Below are 27,790 nucleotides of genomic sequence, written 5' to 3' on the forward strand. Positions count from 1 at the left end.
TTCTTCAATGGCAGATGTTCTTCTCACAGGACAGAATTCTCCCCTTGTCGCAAGTTAATGAGATGTAGGCCAAACATTTTCTGATGTGTATTTCTAAACTATATACTTGATCACAAATGTAGTTATCTCCTGTTCTAGAGATTCCTGACTTTTTTTGTAGGTTTCATGTTTAAGAAAATATTTTTGTACTTACTATTTAAAGGAGTTGTCTGACATAAACTCAAAAATTTTTGGTAAGCTAATCTGTGCTGTATTGTCATATAAAACACCCCTACATTGTTATTTTTTGTTTTCTAACTTTTGTTCCTCTTTAATTATGACTTTATTCTCTGCAGCTCTTTGTTTACATTCAGCTCAACCAAACTGACCTCTTCCTGTGCTAAACCTCCCAGTCAGAGCTGGCACCGCCCGGCCTCAGTGTCCAGCCCCACCCCCTGCCCGCCCTGCCCTGCCCCCTCCCTGCCCGCCCCCTGCACACACATTCCCTGTCAGTATTCTGCCCCAGCACCTGACCTCTCATCACTACAGCATTGGAAATAACAGCCCCACATCGGGCTCTGCACCCCCCACCACATTGGGCTCAGCACCGCACACACATAGGGCTCTGCACACCGCACACACATAGGGCTCTGCACACCACACACACATTGGGCTCTGCACCGCACACACACATTGGGCTCTGCACCGCACACACACATAGGGCTCTGCACCCCCCACCACATTGGACTCTGCACTCCCCACACACACATCAGGCTCTGCACTGCTCACACACAGAGTTCTGCACCGCCCACCACATCGGGCTCTGCACTCCCCACACACATCGGGCTCTGCACCGCCCACCACATCGGGCTCTGCACCGCACACACACATAGGGCTCTGCACCACACACATACATAGGGCTCTGCACTGCCCACCAAATCGGGCTCTGCACCGCCCACCACATTGGGCTCTGCACTCCCCACACACACATCGGGCTCTGCACCGCCCACCACATCGGGCTCTGCACTCCCCACACACACATCGGGGTCTGCACCGCACACACACATAGGGCTCTGCACCGCCCACCACATCGGGCTCTGCACCACGCACACACACATCGGGCTCTGCACTGCCCACCAAATTGGGCTCTGCACCGCCCACCAAATTGGGCTCTGCACCGCCCACCACATCGGGCTCTGCACTCCCCACACACATCGGGCTCTGCACCGCACACATACATAGGGCTCTGCACTCCCCACACACACACACATCGGGCTCTGCACCGCCCACCACATCGGGCTCTGCACCGCACACACATCGGGCTCTGCACCGCACACATACATAGGGCTCTGCACCCCCCACCACATCGGGTTCTGCACTCCCCACACACACATCGGGCTCTGCACCGCACACACACATAGGGCTCTGCACCGCACACACACATATGGCTCTGCACCGCACACACACACATAGGGTTCTGCACCCCACATACACATAGAGCTCTGCACCGCACACACACATAGAGCTCTGCACCCCACACCACATAGGGCTCTGCACTGCACACACACATCGGGCTCTGCACCGCACACACACACATCGGGCTCTGCACCCCACATACACATAGAGCTCTGCACCGCACACACACATAGGGCTCTGCACCATACACACACATAGGGCTCTGCACCGCGCACACACACATAGGGCTCTGCAACCCTCCCCCCCCCCCCCACACACACACACACACACACGGTGCTCTGTACCGACCCCACCCCACCATCGTTCTGCACCGACCCCCCTACCCCCATAGGGAACACATGTAGGAAATACATACTTACCCCTCCTCAGTCCCTGCCGCTCCTGCACGTTCGTCCGCTGTCTGGTCTGGACATATCAGCACAGTAGTGACGTCACCGCTGCCCTGAACTGTCAGACACAGACAGCGGGACAGTGATGAGAAGCTGTGCTCCCTCTCATCAGTGCTTTCAAATGTAGCAGCATCACAGATGCTGCTGATACATTTGAATGTGCGATCCTGAGCAGGGGGTCCGGTGCTGGCGGTGACACCACGGCAGCTGCAGGCAGGCCCCTCCCTTCAGCTCACGGGTCCCACAGCAGTGCCAGGGGAGGTTGCAGGGAGAGTACAGGGTGCGGGGGAATGTGTGGGAGGGTGCGGGGAAGGGGGGGGCGGGGACTCACTGTACCCGCCCAGCAGGGCAGCAACATGCTGTTCCCAGATTTGCATGTCAACATGGTCCTGCCCATGTTGACATGAAATGACCGGAAGAAGCAAAATCGCGGCAGGAGCGGTCACATGACCACTCTGAGCCAGGGGAGAGGGGCTGACAGCAGGGCAGGTAAGTGGTCTCTATCTACTTACCTGCCCCAATGTAGCCCAATAGGGAAATAATAAAAAAAGTCAAAATAAGCCGGATAACCCCTTTAAGTTTTTGACGTTATAAAATGATTAAATGTAGTTGAGAACAGTAAGGAAGGTCTCACACGTCAATTTTTTTGGTATGTGTGCTATCCGCTATTTTAATAGATATATTACGGACTGAATGACTTTAATAAAAAAAAAAATACACATAGCCATAGATATCATCTGTGTACTGTCCATAATTTACTGTTTAAAGGGAATCTGTCAGCAGGTATTTGCTATTTCACCTGTGCATAGCAAAATGTAGGCAAAGTGATCCCGAATCCAATGATGTATCACTTAGATTACTGGCTGCAGTCATTCTAACACAATCGAAATTGTTAGCTTTAATCGTCATGTAGCAGGTCTGACAGAGCTTCCCCGCCCACACCAGGCTCTCTATAGTGATTGTACGTTGCCAGTGAGTTGTTAATCACAGTAGGGGGTGTGTTGGACTGGCGTGCGCGTGACTTTCTAGTCCAAGCAATGATAAGCTTTGCCGCTTAAACAAACATAGCAAATAAACAACAGATTGGACTGTGACAAGACAGGCAGCTTTGAACGTTCTCTGTTAACCCTTGCAGCATGCTGGCTTTAGCTTACATAGCAAAACCCTGCTGACACAGCAAAAACCTGCTGACAGATTCTCTTTAATGAGTAGTAGAAACTAAGATTCATTTTTTTTATCATAGGAGAAAAATGCATGCAAAAAGGATTCTAAAAATCAAAATAGGTTCAGCATATTGAGAAAAAAAACACAAGGACCATTTTTCATGTATGCGGAAAAGTAAACTGATATGTGATATTGGTATAAGAGGATAATTCATCCAATGATTTACGTCAGAAATATGGCAGATAAAAGTTCTAAATGTTTGCAACAAAAATGTGGTGTCTTTTGTGGGGATAGGGGTGAGCGATTAATGCCAGCACTAGCTTTTTCCCAAAAAGCAAGTGTGGCTTAGCAGAGGGTATGCTTATGTATACTGATAGTACAGGCCACCATTCTGGCATAGATTGTGTAGTGAAGTGAATTAAGTACAGAAAGAACAGGAGCATCGTTATAGTAAAATAGTGGTGGTGTCCTCAACATGTCAAATATTGTGGGTATTTTTGGGGTGATTACTTAGAAGCCATTACTTTTTAATGTTTGTTAATAATTGCTGATATGTATTTTTTACAGTGTACAATGAGCCATGATTAGGACTGTGAGAATGGCACTTGACATGAAGATGACCCACTACAGCCATATCACGTCTTACCTCTTTGCAATATTGCTCCAGAATAGCATTAAATTTCATCATCATCTGCCTGTTGATGGCTTCCCGAGAGCGAATGTGCTTAAACTTCAATAACATGTCAAATGCAGCCTCAGCCGAACGAAGAGTTTTAAATGATTCGTCAATGAAATGTATGGCTTCTCCTTCAATGGCCTGTTAATATAGGACACGGTAGAAGCAGGTCAGTAGGTAAAACTCACACTATAGGGATTTCCAAGACTTTAGGAGAACAACAAGATTGTTATAAAGTAGAAGTTTTGACTTACCACTTGAACGCCCGATTTTTCCAGATGTCTCGGTCAGGATCAGCAGTGATGACGACCCATCCATCATTCACTGGACCCTGCAGCTAGTAAGTGGCTTATGTATGCAGGTGATTGATGGACAAGGCTGTCATCACTTCAGATCCCAGTAGACACCAACCAAACAGGGGATTTGACTTATAAATAACATATTTCTCAATATTAGAACAATCACTTTGCTTTCGAAAATTTTGAAGAATCTTGAAAAAACCCTTTAAATTACTCACTTTGCCAAAAGACTATATAACCACAGAATTCCCATCTATTTCTTACCTGAACTTCATTTTTAAAGTCATCTATGACAAGTTTCCATTCTTGGGAATATTTTATATCGAAGGGATCAAAAGACAAGGCCTCCATTGGTTTGATAAGACCATCAACTCTATGTAGTACGTCATCAATACGCTTGGGATCCCCAGTAACGGCTTTTAATTCTGGACCAAAAATGTTGTAAAACTCTTCTAAGACCTGGGAGTTAAATTAAGACAAATTTATAACTTCCTTAAAAGTAAAAAAAATTTAAGTTAACACTCCAGTGGTAGTCAACAACCAATAAAAAATAAAATATTCCATTTTTATGTTTGTTTTTTTTCGTCTTTTTTTAGGGCCATGTGCACACGGTAAGTTTTTTGTGTTTTTTATCTCACTATTTGTAAGAAAAACTTGGAGTGGAACAATCAGAGGAAAAATGAGAATTTTGTTTACTTACCGTAAATTCTTTTTCTTATAGTTCCGACATGGGAGACCCAGACCATGGGTGTATAGCTTCTGCATTCGGAGGACACACAAAGTACTACACTAAAAAGTGTAGCTCCTCCCTCCGAGCATATACACCCCCTGGATAACCAAATCTAGCCAGTTTAGTGCAAAAGCTGAAGGAGAGTAGCCACCCACAAGTAGAGATAGAGCAAAACCCGGAACAACCGGAACCTCTGTCTACAACAACAGCCGGTGAAAACACACGGAACAAGAAAAGTGCCAACAGGCAACAGGGAGGGTGCTGGGTCTCCCATGTCGGAACTATAAGAAAAAGAATTTACGGTAAGTAAACAAAATTCTCTTTTTCTTCATCGTTCCTTATGGGAGACCCAGACCATGGGACGTCTCAAAGCAGTCCATGGGTGGGAAATAAACAGAAAACTGAGAAGTAGGCAAAACATAACTTCACAAATGGGCGACAGCCGCCTGAAGGATGCGTCTGCCCAAGCTTGCATCTGCCGAAGCATGAGCATGCACTTGGTAGTGCTTCGAAAAGGTGTGCAGACTAGACCAAGTGGCAGCCTGACAGAGCTGCTGAGCTGTAGCCTGGTGCCTGAAAGCCCAAGAGGCACCGACAGCTCTGGTCGAGTGCGCCTTGATCCCCGGCGGGGGAGGCACCTGAGTGCACTGGTAGGCATCGGATATGGCCGACCTAATCCAACGAGCTAGGGTCGGTTTAGAAGCCGAGAGACCCTTGCGCTGACCTGTGGTCAGCACAAAAAGAGAGGTGCACCACCTAAGAACAGCGGTGCGTGACACATAGATCCGGAGCGCCCGCACCAGATCTAAAGTATGCAACGCTTTCTCAAAGCGATGCACAGGAGCCGGACAAAAGGAAGGCAATGAAATGTCCTGGTTAAGGTGGAAAGGAGACACCACCTTAGGGAGAAAGTCCCGAGTCGGACGGAGAACCACCTTGTCTTGGTGAAAAACAAAAAAAGGTGACTCCGAAGAGAGCGCAGCCAAATCAGAGACTCTCCTGAGAGAAGTTATGGCCACCAGAAAAACGACTTTCTGTGAAAGTCGAAACAAAGAAACCTCCCTAAGAGGCTCAAAGGGGGGTTTCTGTAAGGCCGTGAGGACCAGATTAAGGTCCCAGGGATCCAAAGGCCGCCGGTAAGGTGGAATGATGTGAGATGCGCCCTGCATGAAGGTGCGCACCTTGGCCAGTCGGGCGATACGCCGCTGGAACAACACTGACAGAGCCGAGACCTGTCCCTTAAGGGAATTGAGGGATAGTCCTAGCTGCAGACCGGACTGTAGAAAGGACAGGATGGTCGGCAAGGAAAAAGGCCAAGGGGCATGCCCGGAAGAACGACACCAGGACAGGAAAATTCTCCAAGTCCTGTGGTAAATCTTGGCCGAGGAAGACTTCCGAGCCTGAGTCATAGTGGAGATGACTTAGGGAGGAATGCCGGAAGCTGTCAGGATCCAGGACTCAAGAGCCACGCCATCAATCTGAGAGCTGCATAATTCTGGCGGAAAAACGGACCTTGTGAGAGAAGGTCTGGGCGGTCCGGGAGATGCCACGGCACCTCTAGGGACAGACAGAGCAGGTCTGGGTACCAAGCTCGCCTGGGCCAGTCTGGAGCAATGAGTATGACCCGACGGCCCTCCATTCTGATCTTGCGCAGGACTCTGGGCAAGAGAGCTAGAGGGGGAAACACGTAAGACAAACGGAACTGGGACCAATCCTGAACCAGCGCGTCCGCTGCAAAGGCCTGAGGATCGTGGGAGCGAGTCACGTAAACCGGGACCTTGTTGTTGTGCCTGGATGCCATTAGATCCACTTCCGGAGTCCCCCACTTGCGGCAGATCGACCGGAACACTGCCGGATGCAGAGCCCACTCGCCGCTGTCCACGGTTTGACGGCTGAGATAATCTGCCTCCCAGTTTTCTACGCCTGGGATGTGGACTGCGGATATGGTGGACTTGGAGTCCTCCGTCCACTGAAGGATGCGTTGAACCTCCAACATTGCCAGGCGGCTGCGAGTCCCGCCCTGGTGATTGATGTAGGCAACTGCTGTCGCGTTGTCTGACTGGACTCGAATGTGCTTGCCCGCCAACAGGTGGTGAAAGGCTACGAGAGCTAGAAGCACAGCTCTGATCTCCAGCACATTGATCGAGAGGGCTGATTCAGACGGAGTCCAAGTGCCCTGTGCTCGGTGGTGGAGAAATACTGCTCCCCAGCCGGATAGACTGGCATCCGTGGTGAGAATCACCCAGGACGGGATCAGGAAGGAGCGTCCCTGAGACAGAGAGAGGGGCCGAAGCCACCACTGAAGAGAGCTCCTGGTCTGTGGCGACAGAGCCACCAACTTGTGCAAGGAAGAAGTCCGCTTGTCCCAACAGCGGAGAATGTCCAGCTGCAGAGGACGCAGATGGAACTGGGCAAAGGGAACCACTTCCATTGACGCCACCATCTGACCCAGCACCTGCATGAGGTGCCTGATGGAATGACGGCGGGGCCTCAACAGAGAGCGCACCGCCAGATGGAGGGACTGCTGTTTGACTAAGGGCAGCTTCACGAGTGCCGGCAGAGTCTCGAATTGCATCCCTAGGTACGTAAGTTTTTGGGTCGGGGTCAGAGTGGACTTGGGCAGATTGACAAGCCACCCGAATTGAACAAGAGTGGCGAGACTGAGCGAGACACTCCGCTGACAGTCTGCACTGGATGAAGCCTGGACAAGAAGGTCGTCCAGGTAAGGAATCACTGCCAACCCCTGGAGGTGCAGAACCGCAACCACTGCTGCCATGACCTTGGTAAATACTTGAAGGGCTGTGGCTAACCCGAAGGGGAGAGCCACGAATTGGAAATGTTCCTCTCCGATTGCAAAGCGTAGCCAACGCTGGTGTGAAACTGCAATTGGCACATGCATATAGGCATCTCTGATGTCGATGGATGCCAGGAAATCTCCTTGGGTCATTGAGGCAATGACTGATCGCAGAGACTCTATGCAAAAATGACGCACCTGAACATGCTTGTTGAGAAGCTTGAGATCCAGGATGGGCCGGAAGGAACCGTCCTTTTTGGGGACTAGGAAGAGATTTGAGTAAAAACCTCTGAACCGTTCCCTGGCGGGAACCGGTACAATTACTCCGTTGGCCTGTAAGGATGCCACGGCCTGAGAGAAGGCGGCGGCCATGGAGCAGGGGGGAGTTGACAGAAAAAATCTGTTTGGCGGGCTGGAAGAGAACTCTATCCTGTAGCCGTGGGAGATGATATCCCGCACCCACTGATCGGAGACGTGCTGAAACCACACGTCGCCAAAATGGGAGAGCCTGCCACCGACCAAGGACGTTGCTGGCTCGGCCAGATAGTCAAGAGGAGGCTGCCTTGGTGGCAGCAGCTCCTGCGGACCTGTGTGGACGCGGCTTCTTGTGCCAGGTGGGCTTCTGGTCCTTGGCTGAGTTAGTGGACGAGGCCGAGGGCTTAGAGGCCGCCCAGTTCGAGGAACGAAAGGAACGAAACCTCGACTGGTTCCTGCCCTGGACAGGTTTCCTGGGTTTAGTCTGTGGCAAGGAAGTACTCTTCCCGCCAGTAGCCTCCTTAATTATTTCATCCAGTTGTTCACCGAACAGCCTGGACCCGGCAAATGGGAGCCCAGCAAGGTACTTCTTTGAAGAAGCATCTGCCTTCCACTCTCGAAGCCACAAAATCCTGCGGATAGTGAGGGAATTAGCGGAGGCCACCGCAGTGCGGTGAGAAGCCTCCAGCATGGCAGACATGGCGTAGGCTGAAAAGGCTGAAGCCTGTGAAGTTAAGGCAACCAATTCAGGCATAGAGTCCCTAGTGAGGGAATGCATCTCCTCTAGGGAAGCAGAGATGGCTTTGAGAGCCCACACTGCTGCAAAGGATGGGGAGAACGAGGCCCCTGCCGCCTCATAGACAGACTTGGCCAGGAGGTCAACCTGGCGGTCAGTGGGATCCTTAAGTGAGGTGCCATCAGCCACAGATACAACTGTCCGGGCTGAGAGTCTAGACACCGGAGGGTCTACCTTTGGTGAGTGAGCCCACTCCTTGACCACCTCTGGTGGAAAAGGAAAACGGTCATCAGAACCACGCTTTGGGAAGCGTTTGTCAGGACAGGCTCTGGGCTTGGACACAGTGGCTTGAAAACTGGAGTGGTTAAAGAACACACTCCTTGTTCTCTTAGGCAAGGTAAACTGGTGCTTTTCTGCCAGAGAGGGTTGCTCCTCTGATACTGGCGGATTGAGGTCCAGTACAGAATTAATGGACGCAATCAAATCACTAACACCCGCATCACCCTCGGTCAGATCAATGGGGCACATGGAGGTAGCGTCCGAGCCCCCAGTAAAGACATCCTCCTCGTCCTGCGAGTCGGCTCGTGAATCGGAGCCGCGGGACGAGGAAGGAGAGGGGACCCTGCGTCTCCTTTTAGGAGGACGGGGTCTGGGAGCAGATGAAGAATCCTCTGTGAGCTCTGCAGAGCGAGCCGAAGCAGCAGAGGCGCCCTGAGAAGGGGGCTGATGCATGCTCAGCAGAGTCCGGGACAACTCTCCCATGGAGTCGGCAAAGGACTGGGAGATAGCCTTAGAAAACGATTCTACCCAAGCCGGGGGTTCAGCCACCGGGGCCGGAGCAGCCGGAGGGACCACTGGGGAGACTCCAGGCTGAGGCACCACCATGTTAGAGCAGGCATCACAATGTGGATATGTGCTCGGTTCAGGCAGTACGAGCTTACATGCAGTGCATATTGAGTACAGCCTTGCAGCCTTGCTCCTAGTGTGAGACATGCTGCTGAGGTGGAGGCTCTGCAGTAAAGAACACACTCCTTCAGAATGACCCCCAGAGAGTGTATAATAAACTCCACAACCAGAGGTTGTGGCTTACCAGACCGTTTTGTGTGCCCTCCGGATCCCACAGCTCGGACCCCCAGACAGGTTGCAGAGATGCAGCAGCCAGCGCTGATCAGTGTGAGAACGCTGATAAAATGGCGCCGGAGAGGAGGAGGGGGGGCAGGGCCTAGTCCAAGAGCGGGAACCGGAGGGCCAAGGAGATATACAGGGGAGGGAAACATCTCCTCAGAGAGGAGTGTCCTCCCCTATGCTGAACGGCCGGTGGGCGGCGCCGCACTGTCCCTCTGCATGACTGACATGCAGGGGCAGTGAAAACAAAAGTAGGCCGCAGCCGAAGCCGGGGCCTAAATTTTACAATGCGGCCGGCGAGCAGGCACCCTCGGCGCGGTTCTCAGGTGAAAACCAGAGAACCGGCCGGAAATGTCACCAAAGTAACCTGACACACTCTCCCCAACAATAAAGAAGCAAAGGACCCCCTGCAATAACGTCTCAAATACTTAGCTTGTGAGACGCAGGGCCAGGTCCCTGAGGGATGAGTGCTCCGTCCGGCAGGGTCCTGAAAGGGCTGCGGATGGAGACCGGTCTCCTGCAAAGCAGTGAGAACCGTGCTGGCTCCCACTTCAAGCCAGAGCCCGAGGGATGGTGAAGGAGCGTGGCATGTAAGGCTCCAGCCTTGAAATCAACCTTAACAACACCGCCGACACAGTGGGGTGAGAAGGGACATGCCGGGAGTCCAGCTTGGACCCGCTTTTCTTCAAACTCTTTAAAATCAGATGAGAATGCATGTGTGGATGTGTACCTCCTGAACACAAAGCATTGAACTGGCTAGATTTGGTTATCCAGGGGGTGTATATGCTCGGAGGGAGGAGCTACACTTTTTAGTGTAGTACTTTGTGTGTCCTCCGGAGGCAGAAGCTATACACCCATGGTCTGGGTCTCCCATAAGGAACGATGAAGAAAGTATAATAGGATTGTGAACACAGCCTGGTTTATAGGCCCTATAAACCAGGCTGTGTTCACAATCCTTATACCAGGAGTCCTAGCTGCCCAGACATGGAGGTTAGTCCAGATAGTGGCATTTCAAGTTAGATTTTTAGTCTAGCTGCCCAGACAAGGATGTTTTTAACCTAGATAGTGGCATTTTAGTTAGGGACCCGGAATATTGAGATTTACCTTGCCGTTTGGTTTCCAGGCTTACATGCATTGGCCAATTCATAAACTAAAAATCTCATTTTTTCATATAGCAGTAATGCAGTACCAGAGTTCCCTTATACATTGATGGCATTTAGTGTGCGGCTGTATCCATTTTGTATCTTTAGGATAGGTCATCAATGTCTGATCGGCCAGGGTATGACACCCGATACTCTCGCCGATCAGCTGTTCCCGATGCCGGGATTGGCTGTAGTAGGTGGCCAGAAATGCTCAGTTTCGGAGCTGTCCTGTCTTCTGATTTGAATGGGAGGCGGATGTGCAGTACCCTGCCGCGACCGCTATCAGAAGATGGCCAGATATTAGGTGCAGGAGACATTTGAGGTTACAGATGGACGGGTAGTCCTCCATTCTAAATTGAACAGAGTTCCTTTAGTACTAATTTTCAAAACGCCTTTGATACTTCACACCATACTAAGAAGTGACTGACAGTGACTGGAACAACATTTACTGACAGGAGGCAATGGGACTGTATATAAAAGGTACAGGTGAGCTAAGAAGGTGAAAGTGCCTTTACTTTTATTTTATGGTTTATGAAAGTGTGCATGAAAATGGGTGTGGTTTAAACATGAGTGTAATTTTTAACCCCTTAACGGCACATGATGTGCTATGTACGTCATGAGTCTGTCTCCCTGCCATTCCCTGCACATGTCAGATGATTTAATAAGCTGACATGTGGCTCTAAGGGTATGTGCACACACTGCAGATTTTTTGCAGAAATTTCCTACATCAAATCTGTACCTTTTGGCAGAAAACCACACCAAAAAATCCATGCGGATTTGGTGCATATTTTTTCCATGTGTTTTTTTTTGTGACGTCAATGGCTGAAAAAGGTCCGAAAAAAAGATAAACTTATTTGGTTCAGATGGTGTTAAGCGTGTGTGGCGGCAACCAGGCGAGGAGTACAAAGAAAAGTCTGTCTTGCTTACAGTCAAGCATGGTGGAGTGTTTGGGGATGCATGAGTGCTGTCAGCTGTAGGGAGCTACAATTCATTGAGGGAACCATGAATGCTAACATGAACTGTGACATACTAAAGTAGAGCATGATCCCCTCCCTTTGGAAACTGGGCCGCAGGACAGTATACCAACAAGATAACGACACACCTTTAGGCTAGGAACGCACTTTGCGTTTTTACCTGCGTTTTAGGTGCTTTTTAGGTCCGTTTGGGGAAGCACCTTTTTCTTGCCATAAGGTATGCGTTTTGATTTACCAGCAAAGTCTATGGAAAAATTGGATTTTCAGACCCCACTTTGCGTTTCTAAATGCTGCGTTTAATTTGCATATTTTGTGGCAAAAACCATGCGTTCAAAGAAGTAACATGTCAGTTGTTTTTGCCATTTTCGGTGCGTATTGCTAACATTGGGATCAATGAGAAATGGCAAAAACCAAGATTCCTTCAAATTCCTGCGTTTTACCTGCTTTTTCATTGCAGAAAGCATGCTTTTTGATCATTAAAATAATGATTTCATAAGTCCCTTTACACACACACACACATAGTCCGACAACTTAAATGGAAAATAATACTTTATTGCAATTTTTCCATAAAATATCATATTACTGCAATAATTTAATGAACATAATTTAATTATATGATTTTTTTTCTGATTATAGATTTGATTCTTTTTTTTACCATTTTTTCTAAGATTTTGACTATTTAAACTTTATTAAGCAGTGTCTTTATGTTCAAAACACAACTATCAGAACGCAGGTGGAAACGCAGATAAAAAGCGCTGAAAACGCATCAAATACGCGGCAAAAACGCATGTGTTTTCAGCGCTAAATTTCAGAAAAAGGCAACTTTGGTCAAATCAATTAAGCCCAAAACGTGCATTCTAAACTGCAAGTAGGTGAACGCAAACTGCGTTCGTAGCCTTATGTCGTCCACTGCGTTGCAAGAGAAAATGAAAAAGGTGCTGGACTGTCCAAGCATGTCTTCAGACCTAACCCTATTGACCATGTGTAAGGGATCCTAAAAATTTACAAGAGAGTTAAGGCAGTGCGTGAAAATAATAGTGGCCACACAAACTATTGACACTTTGGGCACAATTTAGATATTTTCACTTAGACGGCTTTGCACACTACGACATCGCAGGTGCGATGTCGGTGGGGTCAAATCGAAAGTGACGCACATCCGGCGTCACTTGCGATGTCGTAGTGTGTAAATCCTAGATGATACAATGAACGAGCGCAAAAACGTCGTTATCGTATCATCGTTGCATTCACCGACATTTCCATAATGCCGGTGCCGCGACAGGTACGATGTTGTTCCTCGTTCCTGCGGCAGCACACATCGCTGTGTGTGAAGCCGCAGGAGTGAGGAACATCTCCTTACCTGCCGCCGGTGGCTATTCGGAAGGAAGGAGGTGGACGGGCTGTTTACATCCTGCTCATCTCCGCCCCTCTGCCGCTATTGGCCGCCTGCCGTGTGGCGTCGCTGTGACGCCGCACGACCCGCCCCCTTAGGAAGGAGGCGGGTCGCCGGCCAGAGCGACGGTCGCAGGGCAGGTGAGTGCATGTGAAGCTGGCGTAGCGATAATTTTCGCTACGCCAGCTATCACAAGATATCGTACCTGCGACGGGGGCGGGGACTATCGCGTGCGACATCGCAGAATCGGCTTGCGATGTCGCAACGTGCAAAGCCCGCCTTAGGGGTGTACTCACTTTTGTTTCCAGTAGTTTAGATATTACTGGCTGTTTGATATTTAGAGGGCACATCAAATTTACACTGTTTACAAGCTGTACACTGACTATTTTACATCGTACAAAAGTGTCATATCTTCAGCGTTGTCCCATGAAAACATTTACAAAAATGTGAGGGGTGTACTAAGATTGCACCTTTGAGGAGTTACATTTCAACTTCCATAACATTATTATTCCTTTTGCTTGGCCATGTCCAATTTTTTGCCCATTTTCCTTTGTTTTGGTATGAGAACAAAATATTTTGGAAGCAAAATTTAAACTCAGGTACAAGCTTCATAAAAAGGAAGCAAAATATGTTAGGTTAGATTACATGTTACAAAATATATAATGTTTTAGGTTTAGTTTTTTATGCTACACATCTTTTGGAAAAGTTAATTATCTCAGCAATTTATCAATGGAGAAATTAACAATTAGTACCTGCAAAATATCAAACAGATCTTGGCAGATAGTGGCCAAATAGTCAGTTTTCTTGAAGAGACGTTTTCTATCAAATTCCCAACGCTGGTCTCTCCCTGAAGATTCAATCTTCGCTCGGATTTCAAAGTAGCAACTTTTCCACAATTCCAGCGTTCGTTTTGCCTCTAGGGTTTTACTTTTTGCAGTTTCTCTGTTCTCTCTAAAAAAGAGTGTTAGATAAAACTTGTGAATTTGATTTTATGGAAAGTTTGATTTGGGTCACAATTTCACATTTTAAAATAATGTACAAAAAAGCCCATTGTATTCCTCATTAACATACTGTCATGCACGGACCAAGGATGTCTGACGCACAGTGCAACACAGAGGTTACAACGGGATGAAAAGGGAGACAAAGACCCTGGAGATAGGGAGGGACGGATGCAACCCCCCCTGACAATAACCTGTGTCTGGCCCCTGAGTTCCCCTAATGTCCCTATTCGAGTCCTTCCCTGCATCGCCATCACAATTCTAGTCCCTAATTGTCCCTCCACTCACTCTGTCTAGTGTAAAGGCCAATGAGTACACTAGACATCACCACTATAGTAATATAACACTGAGGTAGGAGGTCATACAGGGGGATATATACAAAAGGATGTGAAGCAAACTTGACTGCTGCAGTCAAACATCAGGACTGCAGACAACACAGCTTCAATAACTGAACTCCACCAGTAGATCTCCAGCAGCCACTAAAGACTTTCTTCCTCCAAGCTGGTGACAATAGAATAAATCTATTACCGGCATCAGGTCATGGATCATGTGACTATATAAAGGGAAGGGGAGTGGTCACAAACCAGTGGCAGCAACTATGAACTAACCAGGAGCTACCAGCATGGAAAATGTCATTAACCCCTGCTGCTCCAAAATAAAGCAATCACATCTAAAATCCAGAATCTTACAAAACTCATGAGAAGCTCAGGTTCCAGAGTTATCACAAGTCTCCTAATGACAGGATATACTCGTAACATCTACCAAACCTTAAGATGATTTACCACCTACCGAAACAAACTGCGAATATTCAGGACTCGGCACACTCTTTCTGCAATTTCCCAGGCAATTCTCTCCATTAATGGGACCATTCTTTCGTCTTTATTGTAATGACGGGAAATAATCCACACCATCCTCAAAGCATTCATCATTGGAGGGATCGTATCCAGTACTATATTAAAGCCCGTGCCGTGTGTTAAGTTCTATAAGAGAAAATACCAAACAATTAGGATTATTATGGTCTTTGCAGATAGCGTTATACCATCAGGGTGAGATGCTTCATTTAGAATACAGACCTTTAAATGGCGTTCCAGAGTGGTGAGGAATCGAACATTATCGGCGGCTTCTACGTGGTACTTGGCCAGCTCAGTTACTGTAAGATCAAGATTTTGTACTAAACCAGGATCAGCAATGGACAAAACATTGAGGACTTTTTTCACTGTGGGAAGTTTCAGCTGTTCACTAAGAGCACTTAAAGTACCATTGCGTTCACGCCAGAAATCTATTTCAGCCAGTGGAGCTTTTCCCTGAAAACAGAAGAAGGGTTTTGGAAGACTTTCAAAACATTGATTAGACATTTCTATTGTATTTTTCTTAAAGAGGGTGTTTCTCAATGTCCCTTTCTAGAATGGAAGGGTACTAAAAGTTAAATATGCCGAAATGCTGAATCTGGCTTGTTTCTAATAAGATGTTGTCTATAGGAAACAACTAGTTTCCCAAGTAAATACAACATACTGTATTACATATGACATAATAAAAAATGTATAAACCATATAAAAAAAATAATCTTTAATGATACTATTTACAAAGGCAAAATGTGCTTAACTAGTTCAGGGCCAGGTCAGTTTACCGCCTTTTTGACCAGGAACACTTTCTGGGATTTATCATATATGCGCTTTTAAAAGCTCTAAAAAATGTTTTTATTTCTACCTACCCAACCCTTCCCCTATTCATTTGTGTCAACATTTTGTTTAGTATTGTTTTAGTTGATATACCGTATTTTTCGTTGTATAAGACGCACCCCAAATTTAGAGATAAAAAAGGAATAAAGAAAAACATAAAATGGGGTCGGTCTTATACTCTGGTTGTGTCTTACTGGAGGGGAGCAGTAGCGGTGGTGGAGCAAGGTCACAGGAGGCAGGGGCGGTGCTGTAGTAGGAAGATGCTGCAGGCGCTGAGTTGGGGGCTGTGCTAGCTGTGGTGGGGCCTGTGCTGGCTGCGGTGGTGGCTGTGCTGGCTGCGGGTGCCGTGCAGGCGGTGTGGAGCAGAGCGGTGCTGCGGGTGTCCCAAATGCTCTGTTGGTGGTGCAGGCTTTAAAGAAATGGCGCCCAGAGTCGGTGGGTGCGCAGATTGAGCTTTCAGCTCAATGACAAGCCGAGATCTCATCTGAACATGCGCCACCTCCGGGCATCATTTTCCTTAAGTCCACTGGTGTGAGATCAATGGGCCGGAAGCGGCGTGTGCACAGATGAGATTTTGAGCCAAGAGCTCCATCTGCGCACGCGCCAGCTCTGTGCGCCATTATTTCAATCCTGCACCACTGAAAGAGCATCTGGGACACCCGCCGCACCGCCCTGCTCCAACAGTCCAGATACTACCAGCACTGCACCCACAGCAGCCAGCACAGCCCCCACTGCAGCTAGAATAGCAGCCAGCACTGCCCCTACTGCAGCCAGCACAGTACCCATTCTCCACCTCCCTGTAAGCTACATTTGGATTATAAGACGCACCCCTCATTTTTCTCCCACCTTTTTCGGAGGAAAAGTGTGTTTTATAATCCGAAAACTGGATTAATATCTTTGGGCTACTGTTTGATATATGGAAATATATAATTTATTTCTAAGCTACTTTTGACACAATCCATATGTTTATAGACTATGTTTTTCCCATTTCCCATTTTTCCATTGTATGCAATAACACTTTAATAAACTTCACTTTAAAAAAAAAGTTCTCATTTGGATAGTTTACTTATTTTTGCCTCATTGTTTCACAAAATATAGGGCTTTGTTTTCATGTATTTTAAAAAAACATTTTTGCTGATATCCTAAAGCAAAATAGTAAATATGAGTCGATTGTTTTTTTGTTTTCATTATTTTTGTATACATAACTGAATTTTATTTAGTTTTCATAAAGTGTTATATACGAGAAACTTGAAAAAATAATCCAAAAGCACAACATCCTCTCCTTCAAGCTCACAAACCCTTGCCCACCCCAGCACACTCACACCAATCACACATTCAGAAACCTACAGGCCATCGATTCTCAGACACTTTCAGACTCTCTACACTCTTCACTGTCCTCTATCTCCTCACTTTCCTGTCCTAATCTGGCTGTAAGGCACTACAATTACCCACTCAGAAGTACAGTAGAAAAAGTAGCGCCCCTCTCCTTCAGAAAGACCAAACACAGGGTAAAACAGCCCTGGCTCACAATGCAAACTCAATTTTTACAGCGATGCTCTAGGAGTGCCGAACGCCTATGGAGGAAAACCTGCACACCAGAAAACTTCATCCACTACAAGTTCATGTTAAGAACCTACAACTCTGCCCTTCACCTCGCCAAACAGACCTACTTCACCACCCTGATCTCCTCACTCTCCAACAATCCAAAAAAGATCTTTGACACCTTTCATTCCCGCCTCAGTCCCAAAGTCCAGACCCCTATCACAGACCTTCATGCTGATGTTCTGGCCTCATATTTTACAGAGAAAATAGAAAACATCCGCCAAGAGATCAGCTCCCAGCCATCAAGCGTTGTGAATCCCATCCCTCCCCACATCCCATCCAGCTCACTCTCCACATTTGACCCAGTCACAGAGGAAGAAGTATCCAGGCTTCTCTCTTCTTCTCATGCTACCACTTGCCCTACTGATACCTTCCTTTCACACCTACTCCAGTCCCTCTCTCCGCTTGTCACTACTCACCTAACTAAAATCTTCAATCTCTCTCTCTCCTCTGGCATCTTCCCTTCCTCCCTCAAACACTCTATCATTACTCCATTATTAAAAAAACCTTCTCTTGATCAGTCCTGCACAAGCAACTACAGACCAGTCTCCAATCTCCCCTTCATCTCCAAACTCTTGGAGCGCCTGGTCTACTTTCGCCTCACCCGCTATCTCTCCTCTCAGTCTCTTCTAGATCCTTTACAATCTGGTTTCCGCCCTTTACACTCAATAGAAACTGCCCTTGTCAAAGTGACCAATGACCTACTGACAGCAAAACGTAACGGTGACCACTGTCTGCTTATTCTTCTTGACCTCTCTGCAGCCTTCGACATTGTTGACCACCATCTCCTTCTCTCTATGCTCCATTCTATCGGCCTAAAGTACACTGCTCTCTCCTGGTTTTCTTCCTATCTTTCTGGCCGCTCATTTAGCGTATCATTTGCTGGCTCCACATCTGCTCCTCTTCCACTCACTGTTGGGGTCCCTCAAGGTTCAGTCCTTGGCCCTCTTCTTTTCTCCCTCTACACTGCCCCAATTGGACAGACCATCAGTAGATTTCGCTTCCAGTACCATCTTTATGCTGATGACACACAACTATACACCTCATCCCGTGACCTTACCCCCACTGTACTACAGAACACAAGTGACTGCCTGACTGCAGTTTCCAACATCATGTCTGTTCTCTATCTGAAACTTAACCTTTCCAAAACTGAACTTCTTCTATTCCCTCCGTCTTCTAACCTCCCTAAACCAAACATCTCCCTCTCTGTGTGCGGCACCACAATAATGCCTGTTTTACACGAGACGACCGTTTGTGCGATTTCACGATCGATCGTACCCGCCCCATCGTTTGTGTGTCACGGGCAAATCGCTGCCCATGTTGCACAAAGTCGTGAAATCCCCGTCACATGTACTTACCTGCTGAGCGACCTCGCTGTGGGCGGCGAACATCCTCTTCCTAAAGGGGGACGGACATTCGGCGTCACAGCTACGTCAAACAGCCGCCGGCCAATAGAAGCGGAGGGGCGGAGATGAGCGGGACGTAAACAACCCGCCCACCTCCTTCCTTCTGCATAGCCACCGGGAGCCGCGGGACACAGGTAAGCTGTGTTCATCGTTCCCGGGGTGTCACACGGAGCAATGTGTGCTACCCCGGGTACGATGAATAACCGGTGCCATTTTAATTAAACAATTTTTTAAAACTGAGCGACGAGTACACGACTCACGATTTGTGAGTGATACTGCGTCGTTCGGAGGTGTCACACGAGACGACGTCGTGAACGATGCCGGATGTGCGAAAATCGTGACCCCGACGATGCATCGCACGATAGCTTGTCTCGTGTAAAGCCCGCATAACTTCTAGGCAGCAGGCCCGCTGTGTGGGTGTTATACTTGACACCGATCTCTCTTTCACTTCCTATATACAATCTCTTGCCCGCTCCTGTCGCTTGCACCTCAAGAACCTCTCTAGAATCCGCCCCTTTCTACAATGGAAACAACAAAAACCCTCACTGTGGCCCTGATCCACTCCCGCCTCGACTACTGTAACGCTCTATTAATCGGTCTCCTCTTAACTAGACTCTCTCCTCTACAGTCCATCCTCAATGCAGCAGCCAGGGTCACATACCTGGCTAACCGCTACTCGGATGCCTCCTCTCTGTGCCAGTCATTGCACTGGCTGCCTATATATAACAGGATCCAATTCAAATTGCTTGTTCTTACCCACAAAGCTCTCCACAGTGCGGCTCCCCCCTACATCACCACCCTCCTCTCTGTCTATCATCCTACCCGTTCTCTATGCTCTGCAAATAACTTTCGACTAACATCCACACTAATCCGAACCTCCTACTCCTGGATCCAAGACTTCTTCCGAGCTGCACCAATCCTCTGGAACGCTCTACCCCAAGAAGCTAGGATGAATCACAACTTACTCAGCTTCAGACGCTCCCTAAAAACGCAACTTTTTAGGGTGGCCTATCACACTCCCTAGCCGAATTGAATTTGCACAACTCCACATCAAACGCCACTGAACCCAAATGCCTCTCAAGGTTCTGGCCAACTGGTTAAGGCATCCCTTATCTATCCCCCAGTTCGAGATTGTCATTGTAAATAAGCACTTGCACCATGTTTCCCAACCCCCATCTCATTGTAGATTGTAAGCTCTCACGAGCAGGATTGTCTTTTTTTCCTTGCTCTAATCATTGTATTTTCTATAACTGTCATTTGTTTGTATAAGACCACCTGAATTGTAAAGCGCTGCGGAATATGTTGGCGCTATAGAAATAAAGATTTATTATTATTATATTATTATATAAATTAGAATAGATACAATATACTGTATACTTTTTGTATCAGCCAAGACAAAAATCATCAATAAGAAATAGACTCAACACACTGAGTCTTTATCTTAATATATTGCATAAACAGGTACAGTGACAAGACATTGACACATAAGCATGGGGGAGGGGGATAAAGAACCAAACTTACTCCACTGATTCGACCTATATAATTTTTTCCAACTATATATGTTAAGGGCCTCTCTGAACCCAATATGTGTCCCATAAAGTCCAAGTTACTTGAAAACATTCAATTGTATTATTTAGTAAAGCTGTAAGGCATTTTTTATTCTTAACTTTAACGACCATAAGGAATTGCTAAAATAAATTGAATTGGGTCCCCTTTTTCGTAGAAAGTATGTTTTGTATATTGGACATATTTTTTTTCCCCATTGAGGTGGGGCTAAAAACAATGAATAGGACTGTCAGTGGTTTTTATTTCTTGTAACTTTTTTATCTACTTATTTTTTCCTTTATTTCACACACTGTGCCCCTATAAGGCCTTTTAAAAAACATCTTGGGAGAAATTCAACATATGAATGTTTGTTTTTCTATTGCTGATTTACCCTTTAAGGCTATGTGCGCACGCTGCAGATTTACCGCGGATTTGCTTCAGAAAATGTATCTAACATTTCTGCAGCCATTCCCCAGCAAAACCTATGGGTATAAAAAAATGCTGTGCGCACACTGCGTTTTTTATACCTGCGGATTTACCCGCGGATTTTCCACTGCGGAATTAATAAGCATGTCACTTCTTTCCGCAGAAAATCCGTACCAAACCGCGGCAAAACCGCATGCAGATTTCGTTGCGGTTTTGGTGCGTTTTTTTACCGCAGGTGCAGGATTCTTTAAGAGGTTCCGGATTTTCCTTGAGAAAAAGTCACTTTCTAGTGCGCACATGGCCTCAGGGGTCTGGTGTATTAGCTCCATTTACAAGGGAAATTTAGCCTCTTAGTTACAAGGCAGAGTTCACAGGGTCTCCTAGGCTAGGACAAAGCAGCTCCTCTGCTCCCTATACCCAGGGATTACTTGATTACTGGATCTTGAGGTGGAACCACCATCATTGCTTCTTAATATGCATATACAACGCTTATTCAGCAATGTGTACACAGCCATCAGGAAGGAAAAACATGATGATAAATCATATCTGCCTTTTCTGTGGGGAGTCTGGCTGTGTCTGACAGGCATCTCTACTCCCCGCAGCTGCACAATCTCCTGCAAACTGTTTGCTCTGAACTGACCTTTTAGAAAGTCAGTGCAGAACAAAGTGTAGACCATCAATTTATGTGAGTGAGTGTAAGAGAGAATAAGGTATAAAATACCTGTGGCTTCTTTTGCAGCAGTTCCTCTAGAGCTGCGGACACTTGCGTTTGCCAATTCATCACACATTGCTCAAGTTTCTCCACAGCAGTTTTATCTCCTGCCACTATGGCAGGTTCAATGTCAAGATTCACATCTGGCATTTCTAATTTAATTTCTCCTAATATTGAGAAAAAAAAGAATACAAAAGAAAAAAATATTGTAGGATAAAAATTTATCATCAATGGAAAATCTCAGAAAAGTTCCTTTAGTCTAAAGCTTAAAGGGAACCTGTCAGGTGCAATATGAACCTATGAACCCAGAACCACGAGCAGTTCTGGGTGTATATTGCAAAAAAAAAAAGTATTTCCAAAGATCTTTTATCTTATGCTAATGAGCGTGGGGACTAGTCCCAAGGGCATTTCCCCCTTAGCTAGTCGGCCCACATAGCATGCTAGCACTTCCCTGTGGGCATACTAACATGTTAATGAATACGCAGCGACACCACACATACTTCCCTGTTCATGGCGGTCGGCAGAGGATGGATGCACAATGGGCACGATCTGGAGTCCTTAGCACTTCCAGTCATGCGTACTATACCTCACTGAAGCCGGGAAGCTTACACCCGCCATCAGTTTAGTGCGCATGATCGGAAGCCTCAGTGAGGTATGTGCGGCGTTGCTGCGTATTCATCAGCATGTTAGTATGCCTACAGGGGCGTGCTACCATGCTATGTGGGCCGACTAGCTAAGAGCACAAACGCCCTCGGGACTAGTCTCCATGCTCATTAGCATAAGATAAAAGATCTTTAGAATTACTTTTTCTAAAGATCCCTTTATCTATGATACTGTAGTGTATACAGGGACGGTTAGGCAGGGAATAGCAATATACACCCAGAACTGCTCGTGGATCTGGGTGCATATTCCACCTGACAGGTTCCCTTTAATGGAAAAGCACGAACCTTCAAGTTGTTGTATTGTTTGCTGAATATGGTTCAGGAATTTCTGCATATTCATGAGGAATTCATCTCGAATTAACTGAACACTTCTAAGTTCCACATTGGGTTCTTCCATCTTTAACGAATCTCTGTCACTTATGGTTTCAGGTTCTCCTATTTGCTGATCTTGAAGCAAGGTATCTTTGCTTTTGTGTTCATTGTAAGACAACAGAGGCATAAAAATCTAAAACAGAGGCAAATCAAGCTTTATATCCGATACTCTCATCAGCATTGGTGTCTATCACCACAAGGGAGAGGAGTTATTGTACAAGGAGAAATCAGCACAGGAAACAATAAATAGATATATAAGAACTAGAGAAGGGGGCAGCATCCTGGATAGGAAAGATTACATGCCCCCCGAACATTACTTCGAGGGATACACTCACATAAGAAAACCTGAATCTAGCAGTATGGGTGGAAAATGAATATTGGAGTTAAGATTTCATTCTAAAACTTAGTGCACCTTTATTACTTATAGTAACCATTAGCATATATGTTAAAATTCTTTAATATAAAGGTATCCAAAGCTTTTAATCCATCAGTAATGAGAATTTTTATTTTATTTATTGTACATTTGTTTTCACTGTTTGTAGGAGAATCAAAGTAGCCCAATTTACAGAGAAATAATCCCTCTACAGTGATGTAAGTTACTGATGATGCTTCTATCACTACATATTGGTCATTGATTGATGTAGCTGGCAAAAGAGAAAACAAAAATGTGACAAACAGTTTCTGTCTTCTTCTCTGGGTCTCTGATGCTTTATGGCACTTGGTCATTATTAGGCAAAATAAGTATTGGTTTGTTCATGTGGTCTGCAGGAAATCTTTACATGTACAGTACACATTCACTACTCACAAAAAGTCAGGGATATTTGGCTTTCGGGTGAAATTTCAGGTTGATCCTAAAATGCACTCTAACCTTTTCAGGTGAACTTAAAGGGAAGGTGTCGTCCAAAAAAAAAAAATTCAATAACTGAAAAAATTTAAAGTATTAATGTTTTGTTTAAATATTATTTGTTTGTAATTGAGTAAAATATAAAAAAAATGAAAAAGTGCCACACGCATACCCGCAATGCTCTGCCACACGCACGCACACCCACAATCCTCTGCCACACGCACGCCCGCATGCAATGCTCTGCTTGCATGCACGCCCGCATGCAATGTTCTGTCACACACATGCACACAATGCTCTGCCACACGCATTCCCGCAATGCTCTGCCACATGCACGCACGCCCGCAATGGTCTGCATGCATGCACGCCATGCTCTGCCACAAACATGCACACAATGCTCTGCCACACGCACTCCCGCAATGCTCTGCTACACACACGCAATGCTCTGCATGCACGCACGCAATCCTCTACATGCACGCACGCCAGCATGCAATGCTATGCATGCATGCCCACATGCAATGCTCTGCATGCACGCAATGCTCTGCACGCACGCATGCAATGCTCTACATGCATGCACGCAATGCTCTACATGCACGCACACAATGCTCTGCATGCACACACGCAATGCTCTGCATGCACGCACGCATGCTCTGCATGCACGCACGCCCACATGCAATGCTCTGCATGCACACACGCCCACACGCAATGCTCTGCATGCACGCCGGCTGCGGCAAGGAGAGTGGTGTTGTTGGTGACGGTGGCGCGAGGGGTGTCATTGGAGACGGTAGCAACAGCAGCGGGGAGGGAAGGGCGCCGGTACTCACACAGGCCGAACGGATGACAGGGGGAAACGATGACAGGGAGACAGTACAGCGACGGGGGGAGGGGCACCGGTACTCACACAGGCCGAACGGGTGACAGGGGGAAAGTGCAGCACACAGCATACAGTGTGAGCTGCACAAAGATGGCGCCGATCTCCTCCCTCTGCTGTGATCTGGACAGCCCAGGGGGCGCGTCCAGGTCACAACAGGGAGCTCTTCTGTATTAAGTATAGGCTCGCAGTCCGAATATCAGAGTGAATGCTCTGGGGGCTGACATAAAGGAGATGAGTTACTGTCGTTACAAACAGCAAAACCAAGATGGCAGCCCCCAGTGCTTCAGTAAAACTAGAATTAAATAAAAACGAAATAAACAGTGAGTTTAATTTTGTATTAAAAATACTTGATTTCATAATCAATATTATTAATACAAAAATAAAAAGCACGACACTTTCCCTTTAATGTGACCTTCTCTAAACTTGTGAATGCCCATGTCCAACTGTTCAATGTCTCAATACTATTTGCACGACTTACTATTCTCTAACAAGGAGTTTAATGGCAAAATTCACAACAGGTGTTTGATCCATGAATAGCCCAATAAATTTTGGGGATCAATTAGAATTGGTATTTAAACAGTCCTCCTCATCATACTCTTCACATTTTGCCATCATAAGACCAAGGCAACACCTAACAAATAATCAACAGTACCATGCCATTGCGAGGCTTCAAGCAGGATGTTCTCAGACTGAAGAGGCTACTTAGGTTAGAGTGTCACAGAGCGGCATCAGCAGGTTGCAACAGTAATACAGAGAGAGACTGGAAGAGTCGCAGAAAGGCATAAAAGTGGATGTACTTTGGCCACATGCCACACCGATGACCACTTAATTGTGAAAAATGCCCTTCGGAACCGGATGATGAATACTACACAACCCCAGGCACATTCAATGTGTGAGAGGCACCTAATTGTTGCGTCAGACCATTTGAAACCATTTACATTAACGTGGTCTACGTGCTGGATGACTTGCAAGGCTTCTTGACCACACAACAAGACACAGACATCATCGTCTTGCTGGATGAGGGTCCAGTGGGCCTCATGGCTATTCACTAATGAAAGTCGATTCAGCAGAAATGATGGCTGGCAATCATGTTGGAGACGTCAAGGAGAGAATTATGCATCAACCACTGTTGTCACCAAACGAACCTTTGGTGGTGATGGTGTTACAGTATGGGCAGGTGTGTCTCGTCAATAGAGAACTGCTCTACAATTTGTGAATGGTACAGCCCTTACTAGTTTAATAACATAATAATCTAGTCACTGTGCCCCTGCATGAACAACACAGGACTAATTTCATCTTCATGGATGACAATTCTCCAGCTCATCGACGTCACATCATTAGGAAACAGTTGCTGGAGACTGGAAAACCTAAAATGGAGTGAAGTTCAGTTTCTCCATATCTGAATCCCTTAGAAAACCTACGTGATCAGCTGAATCGACATGTAGAGGCTCGTGACACTGTACCTCACAATACAATGACCTGAGGCCACCTTTCAAGAGTGGGATGCCATGCCTCAGCAGACAATAACTCAACTTGTGCACAGCATGAGACGTTGTTGTCAAGCTGTAATTGATGCTGAAGGACAGCTGACAAGTTATTGAGACATTGACATTTTTGGGCATATACCCACCACTGTTGTTAGCTTTTGTTTCAATAAATTGTTTGAGATGAGGCAATTCCCATTACATGCTTCTAGGTAACTACCGTACTTCCATGATAAAATATTACTGTAGCGTGATTTTTTTACGTTTTGCATAAGTTTCACCTGAAAGGTAAATATCCCTAACTTTTTTTGAGTAGTGTACCTAAACTAATTGATTGAAAGTAGAAAGACGTCCAATGTGTAGGATCCAGTGTGGGTAGTCCACTTGGAAAAATATACTTGTTTAAGGCCAAGGACAGATGAGTGTCTGAAAAATCCTCCACCTTTTTACCCAGAAAACGAGGTCGATCTTCAGCCATAATGTCATCTGTGTGCCATCCATGTGTCCATATTTTATTTGACATCCATATTTATACATCAGAAGTTTAACATGCAAATGATCATAATAGCTTCCTAGGTTAATAATGGCAATGTATACATAAAAATTGGAAGCTATACAGATGATCTGAGTGAGATCCATTTCCTTTTTTGTACCCCCATAGGCTTGAATGGGCGAGACTCATCCAAAATACAGAAGAGACTAGTGTCTGGTATGATGGTATGATTTTTTTTTTCACACAGCTAAAAAATCAGAGCTAGGGGCGTGGCTAACTATGGTGGTGTGAGGTCGCATCACTGGGAGCTCCTGCAGCACCACCACTATTTCACCGGCATTATATTACAAAAAATGGGCAAGTCGACCAGAAAGACCAGGGCCCGGGCCTCCTCACAACCCCCGACTACTAAGGGGGACATAGCACATCTGCTAACACTGGCTAATACCCCCCACCGAGGGACCGGAGGTTTCCCGCTGCCTGAACAGACCAGGGACCAGCCACATGACATGCTGCAGGGTGAGCACTCAGCTCCTGGAGCGGACCGCCAGGCTCCCCTGCAGCCCCCTGTACCCAGAACACCGCTGACCTTGTCGGGTGCTGAGACCCCACGGAGGCTGGAAGCGCGGCAGTTAGCTGGAGGAGATGCTGCCGGCCAAGATGGCGGCTCCCCACATGGAGACGCGGGCGGCAGCGTGGAAGCTCCCGCACCTCCAAAGAACACACTGACCTGCGGCACGCAGGGAAGGATTCTCCTGCCATCGTCGGCTCCCACTGACAAGCAAGATGACAGGGAGAACGAGCACAGCATGGCAGCGTCTGAGGTGAGGCGAGGGGGGGGGGAGAACGGCGGCGCTTTCCAGGACCAGGCAGCTGGAGATGGGGAAACAACACGATCCCTCCCAGCACATATGACAGGGCTGGTGGGGGCAAGTGAGGGGATGCCTGACAGTAGAGAGGTCACTATAGCCACAGGATCTCCCCCCTTGCCACATAGTCAGGAAGGGGACCCACAGAGGGGAAGGGGAGCAGAAAGGGGGTCGCTATCCCCCAGCACCCTGCGCTCACAGGCTCCTACACAAAGCCAGCAATGGGCCAGGGCAGAACCTGGGACACCTGAAATAACCCCTCAAAATCACAAAGCACAAAAGATGTGGACCGACCTCCCCCTCTTGCACCCCACTGAGTCACCTACTCAGTGGTCGACGGGATCGTCCTGGCTCTCGACATCCCCCAAAGACGACGGGAGATCAGAAATCGAGATCTGCGCTCTCCCCCCCCGTCAAGGGACACAGACAACAATATATTCCCTTGTTCATGATAAGGTCCCCGCCGGAATATCAGATGGGGTCCCGTCCCCCAGTAGATTTGACCAAAGCTCGCAGGAGAGTACGGAGCAGATGAAACATATATCCCGAGAGGAGAGCAGACCCGCTACCCTGGCAGACCTGCGTTCATTATTAGAATCCATGCCTACCAAGCAGGATATAGCTAATTTGACCTCCAAGATTGTTGCTGAATGTAAGCAAGAGTTTGTTCAATTCCGCTCTGAGATAACGAACCTGTC

At 47.0% G+C, this 27,790-nt stretch overlaps 1 protein-coding gene across 1 annotated transcript in view; it reads right to left on the reverse strand.

Moving 5' to 3' along the window:
* DNAH10 (dynein axonemal heavy chain 10) overlaps window positions 1-27,790 on the reverse strand; it is a 238,147-nt gene that overhangs the window by 188,922 nt on the left and 21,435 nt on the right. The window contains exons 6-12 of the mRNA XM_075322704.1: window positions 22,445-22,664; window positions 21,507-21,664; window positions 15,201-15,431; window positions 14,917-15,107; window positions 13,882-14,080; window positions 4,248-4,442; window positions 3,655-3,825 (exon numbers count right to left, since the gene is read on the reverse strand). Coding sequence (XP_075178819.1) covers window positions 3,655-3,825; window positions 4,248-4,442; window positions 13,882-14,080; window positions 14,917-15,107; window positions 15,201-15,431; window positions 21,507-21,664; window positions 22,445-22,664 — 1,365 coding nt within the window. The remainder of the gene's footprint in view (window positions 1-3,654; window positions 3,826-4,247; window positions 4,443-13,881; window positions 14,081-14,916; window positions 15,108-15,200; window positions 15,432-21,506; window positions 21,665-22,444; window positions 22,665-27,790) is intronic.

The sequence above is a fragment of the Anomaloglossus baeobatrachus genome, chromosome 1 (genome assembly GCF_048569485.1).
Source record: "Anomaloglossus baeobatrachus isolate aAnoBae1 chromosome 1, aAnoBae1.hap1, whole genome shotgun sequence".
NCBI classification, from domain to species: domain Eukaryota; kingdom Metazoa; phylum Chordata; class Amphibia; order Anura; family Aromobatidae; genus Anomaloglossus; species Anomaloglossus baeobatrachus.